Source organism: Priapulus caudatus, unplaced genomic scaffold (assembly GCF_000485595.1).
Source record: "Priapulus caudatus unplaced genomic scaffold, Priapulus_caudatus-5.0.1 Scaffold278, whole genome shotgun sequence".
In the NCBI taxonomy this organism is placed as follows: domain Eukaryota; kingdom Metazoa; phylum Priapulida; class Priapulimorpha; order Priapulimorphida; family Priapulidae; genus Priapulus; species Priapulus caudatus.
The window spans coordinates 97,973-103,433 of record NW_014577339.1 but is presented as its reverse complement, the minus strand read 5'-3'; the positions used below and the strand labels follow the sequence as shown (position 1 = coordinate 103,433).

Sequence of the window (5,461 nt, the reverse complement as noted above, 5' to 3'; positions counted from 1 at the left end):
ACACATGCATGTACAGGTACGTACATACACACTTACACATGCATGTACAGGTACGTACATATACACGTACACATGCATGTACAGGTACGTACATACACACTTACACATGCATGTACAGGTACGTACATATACACGTACACATGCATGTACAGAGGTACGTACATACACACTTACACGCCCAGGTGCATTGCATACGTTGTATATAGACGTTTAAGATGTTTAACTGCCTCAGCTAGGACTCTGCCAGAATAGTCAGGTGTGCTGTTTTCTTACCATACAGGCGAGGGCTTATCTGCAGTCACTTCCCCACAAGCCGAAGGTTACCTGGACCAAACTCTACCCTAATGCTGACCTAAAGGGTAAGCTTCTTCATAGACTGTTACAGGCAGCAAATCAAACGCGTGTGCAGCAAGGCAAATCAAACGCGTGTGCAGCAAGGCAAATCAAACGCGTGTGCAGCAAGGCAAATCAAACGCGTGTGCAGCAAGGCAAATCAAACGCGTGTGCAGCAAGGCAAATCAAATACGTGTGCATCAAGGCAAATCAAATGCATGTGCAGCACTTGGTGATGCCTCTGATGCTTCTAACCCAATCAGACGAGTGACAGTGCGTGCGGTATATTTCTATTCTCGCTTACCATGTGCATACGGATGCAGTCGTATGAGTGCGCAATAGCTATGCGGAACTAGACGTGTCGCACTGATTGCCGCTGACCGATAGATGCATGCCATTTCGATGTTTAGAGTTTAGACGTCAGAGGACAGCGAATTCACCGACCAGATATCTCGCGGGCAGCGCGGGCGACAATGCTTGTGTTGATGTGAGAACACCCCCCCCCCCCCGCTGCTGCTGCTGCCGCCGCGCACGGTTCCTGATTCCTACGCGACAATCACCCGTGAGGGTCGAACGCGAGAGCAGTTTGAATTACCATCCTCTCCCGCCGGATCTCATTTCGGTCGCTCGCGGCGCCGGCGGCGGATGTTTGTGCGGCGCGCGCGCACGCGGGCGGTACAGTGGTGTCGGAGAGCGGACGACAATAGAAGCTTGCGCAGCCTGCCGTTCGTGTCTCGTCTCGCACCCACGCGTCGCGCGTTCGTGTCTCGTCTCGCACCCACGCGTCGCGCGTTCGTGTCTCGTTCTCGCACCCACGCGTCTCCTCCGTTCGTGTCTCGTCTCGCCACCCACGCGCTCGCCGCGTTCGGGTTCGTCTCGCCACCCACGCCGGTGCGCTTCGCTGTCTCGTCTCGCACCCACGCGTCGCGCAGTTCGGCGGCAGTCTCGTCTGCGCCACCCACCGGCGTTACGCGCTCGTTCGTGTCCGTCTGGCAACCACGCGTCCGACGTTCGCATGTCTCGTCGCGCACCCCACGCGTCGCGCGTTCGTCGGTTCTCGTCTCGGCACCACGCGTCGCGCGTTCGTGTCTCGTCGCTCGCACCACGCGCATCGCGCGGTTCGGTGTCTCGTCTCGCACCCACGCGACGCGCGTGTCCGTGTCTGCGTCCTCTGCCCCACCCACGCGTCGCCGCGTTACGTGTCTCGATCGTCGCACCCACGCGTCGCGGCGTTCGTATGTCTTGCGTCTCGCACCGACGCGTCCGGCGGTCGGATGCTCTCGCTCTCGCCACGCACGCGGTCGCCGCTGTTCGATGTTCGTCTCGCACGCCACGCGTCGCCGCGCTTCGTGTCTCGTCTCGCACCCCCACGCGGTCGCGAGGGCAGGGCCGAGGAAGGCCGCTCGGCTTCGATGTCTCGTCTTCGCACCCACGCGTCGCCGTTCGACTGTCTCCGTCTCGCACCCATGCCGTCTGCCGCGTTCGTGCGGTCTCGCTCTCGCCACCCACGTCCGTCGCGTTCGTGTCTCGTCTCGCCACCCACGCGTCGCGCTGTTCGGTGTCTCGCGCTCGCACCCACGCGCGTCGCGCGTTACGATTGCTCTCGTCCATCGCACCACGCCGTCGCGCGTTCGTGTCTACTCCGCACGCCACGGCGTCCGCGCGTTCGGTGTCTGGTCTCGCACCCACGCGTCGCATGCCGTTCGCTGTCTCGATCTCGCCACCACGCGCCGCGCGTTCGTGCTTTCCTCGTCTCCGCCCACCCACGCGTCGCGCGTTCGTATGCCGCCCGCCACCCACGCGCTCGCGCGTTCGGGTCTCGTCTCTGCCCAGCCCACGCCGTTCGCCGCCGTTCGTGCCTCTCGTCTCGCACCCCCACGCGATCGCGCGTTCTGTGCTCTCGGCTCAGCACCCCACGCCGTCGCGCGTTCGTGCTCCGCTCGTCGCGACCCACGCGTCCGCTGCGTTCGGTGTCTCTTTTTTTCCCCGCCCCCTCTCGCACCCACGCCGCTCGCCGCGTTCGTCGTCTCAGTCTCGGCACTCCACGCCGTCGCGGCGGTCCGCTGTCTCGTTCTCGCCACCCACGCGTCCCGCGGTTCCGTGAGTCTCGGTCTCGCATCCCACGCCCGTCGCGACTTCGTGTCTCGTCTTCGGCACCACGCGTAAGCCAGCGTTCAGCTGTCTCGTCTCGCACGCCACGCGTCGCGGCCGGTCCGTGTCTGTCGTCGCCACCCACGCCGTCAGCGCGGTCCGTGTCGTTCGCTTCTCGCACGCAGCGCGACGCAGCGTTCGGTGTCCCGGCTCTCTCGCACCACGGCGTCGCAGCGTCCGTGTCTTCGTCTCCGCACCCACGGCGATCGCCCGCGGTTCGCTATCGTGTCTCGTTCGTCGCACCAACGCGGTTCGCGCGTTCGTGTTCTCGCTCTCGGCACCCACGCGATCGGCGCGGGCCGTTCGCACCAGCTCGGTCTCGCACGCCAGCGGCTCGCGATACTGCGTTCGTGCTCTCGTCTCGCACCCACGCGTCGCGTTCGTGTCTCCGGTCTCGCACCAACGCCGGTCGCGCGTTCGCTCGTCTTGGTCTTGCCACCAGCGCCGAGGCGGCGTTCGTGTACTGGTCTACGCACCACGCGTCCGCCGCGTTCGGTGCTCGCTCTCGCCACACCACGCCGAGTTCGCCGCCGTTCGAGTCCTCGTCTCCACCCACGACCGTCGCGAGGCCGTTTGTCTCTCATCTCACACTCACCGCCATCGCCCGCCGTTGCAGCTCTCGACCTCCTCGACAAGATGCTTACGTTCAACCCGAACAAGAGGATCACGGTAGAGGGCGCGAGAGACTGGGTTTGTGCTGAGTCTCACCCTACCCTGGAGCAGTACTACGATCCCGCTGACGGAGGTATGCCTGATTACTCCTGGTATATTTGCGCAGTGGTATGAGAATCCATACGTCGACGATAATTCATATTTCACCGAAGCCGCCGAAAACCTAACACTTGCGTAAAACTCCTGCCCATCACAGTGTCTGACATGTCCCGGAAAAATATCGCGGTACGCGAAAAAACTAGTGGCGCTAAACCAGTGACACTGATTTACTGCTGACTGTGTGACTACTGCAAAGCCTAGTTTTGCTAGTTATGTGGTCACGGCAGCATAGCGTTAATGCTGTTACGACCCGGTGGAGCTGTTTATCCTTTTTTNCCCTATCCCTTCCTCTCCCTCTTCTCTTCCCCCTATCCCTCCCTCTCCCCCCTCTCTTCCCCCTATCCCTTCCTCTCCCCCTTCTCTTCCCCCTATCCCTTTCTCTTCCCCTTCTCTTCCCCTATCCCTTCCTCTCCCTCTTCTCTTCCCCCTATCCCTTCCTCTCCCTCTTCTCTTCCCCCTATCCCTTCCTCTCCCCCTTCTCTTCCCCCTATCCCTTTCTCTTCCCCTTCTCTTCCCCTATCCCTTCCTCTCCCTCTTCTCTTCCCCCTATCCCTCCCTCTCCCCCCTCTCTTCCCCCTATCCCTTCCTCTCCTCCTTCTCTTCCCCCTATCCCTCCCTCTCCCCCTTCTCTTCCCCCTATCCCTTCCTTTCCCCCTTCTCTTCCCCCTATCCCTTCCTCTCATTACAGAATCTCTGCTGTGTGATACTTACTGATACTTTCTGCTTTATGTAGCCTAATTGTTTTCCTCTTTAACGCTTCAAGACGCCTCGTCTCCTAGTAGGTTAAAAACGCCTTTAAGATGGATAAACCTCGTAATAAAATGCCTACATACACCCACTGTGAGCATACTTGCAGTATGAAAACATCACGAAATGTTCTCATTGAGCCAGAAATGTGCTCCGAAGTTGACTATTTTTGAAAAATAGTTTGGAGAGAGTTCCGGCGTACGCTAGCGCAAATAGCCCCTGGAAAGAAAACACTATATGTTTTCTGATTGCATGAATAATGTAGATAACATACATGTTTTAAACAAATTTCACAATTTTGTACTGAACAAACATCGAATACTAAATTGTAACTTGTTTTATCATAGAAAATAACAGTTTTAAAATGAAAACTATGATCGCTTGGCTGCGTCCCGGATGTGTAAACGCTGTAAACATTCGAACGTACTAGTTTCCTAAGACTGTTTAGGTTTGCTGGAGAAATGTTACAAAAAGTAGCGATACAAATGAGTTGTAGTGAATTTTTACAACATAGACAAGCTCACAGTTGGTATATCTATGCATTTTGCTGTGAAAACATAAAGCGTCTGTTATTATAGAAAGCCGCGCCTGGGTTAAAAAACCCACCGTGCTGAATTATCTGCCACTGGGAATTTTAATCTCACGCATCTTCATCTGCGAGGAACGGAAGAGGGTTATCTGCAGTCGGCTAGTCTGTGGCGCTAATTACAGATGGCATGTGATAGTGCGAGGCAAGGATGAGCTAGCCGGCTTATACAAGGAATCACCTGCGCTCGGTGAATCATCGTTCTGTCGTACTGTGAGATAATATTAGGAGTGAATAATAATAGATTCTATTATTGTAATCTATGATAATCTATTATTATTCACTCTTGACAATATGTAGTGCGTGTGTGTACGTGTGTGTGTGTGTGTGTGTCTGTGTGTTTGTTCGTGTGCATGTGCGTGTGTGTGTGTGCGTGTGTGTGTGTGTGTGCGTGTGTGTGCGTGTGTGTGTGTGTGTGCGTGTGTGTGTGTGTGTGTTTGTTCGTGTGCGTGTGCGTGCGTGCACGTGCGCGTGTATGCATGCCCTACGGAGTGAGTGGTTTACGACATGCGTGCACACACGTACAAGCACCCACGCACGCATGCACATACACACACATTCACCCACATACACACGGGCATACTGGCACGCACATCTCACATACACGTACACGCACACATACACATGTACACGTGCACATACATGTACATATGCACGTACATATACACGTACACATGCATGTACAGGTACGTACATACACACTTACACATGCATGTACAGGTACGTACATATACACGTACACATGCATGTACAGGTACGTACATACACACTTACACATGCATGTACAGGTACGTACATATACACGTACACATGCATGTACAGAGGTACGTACATACACACTTACACGTGCATGTACAGGTACGTACATATACA

The 5,461-nt window shown here is 56.0% G+C and overlaps 1 protein-coding gene across 1 annotated transcript in view; it reads left to right on the top strand.

Annotated features, from left to right (window-relative positions):
- The window catches only part of LOC106808446 (mitogen-activated protein kinase 1-like), a 61,083-nt gene that overhangs the window by 48,398 nt on the left and 7,224 nt on the right, over positions 1–5,461 (top strand). The window contains exons 11-12 of the mRNA XM_014811171.1: positions 281–359; positions 3,101–3,226. Of these exons, the coding sequence (XP_014666657.1) occupies positions 281–359; positions 3,101–3,226 (205 nt within the window). The remainder of the gene's footprint in view (positions 1–280; positions 360–3,100; positions 3,227–5,461) is intronic.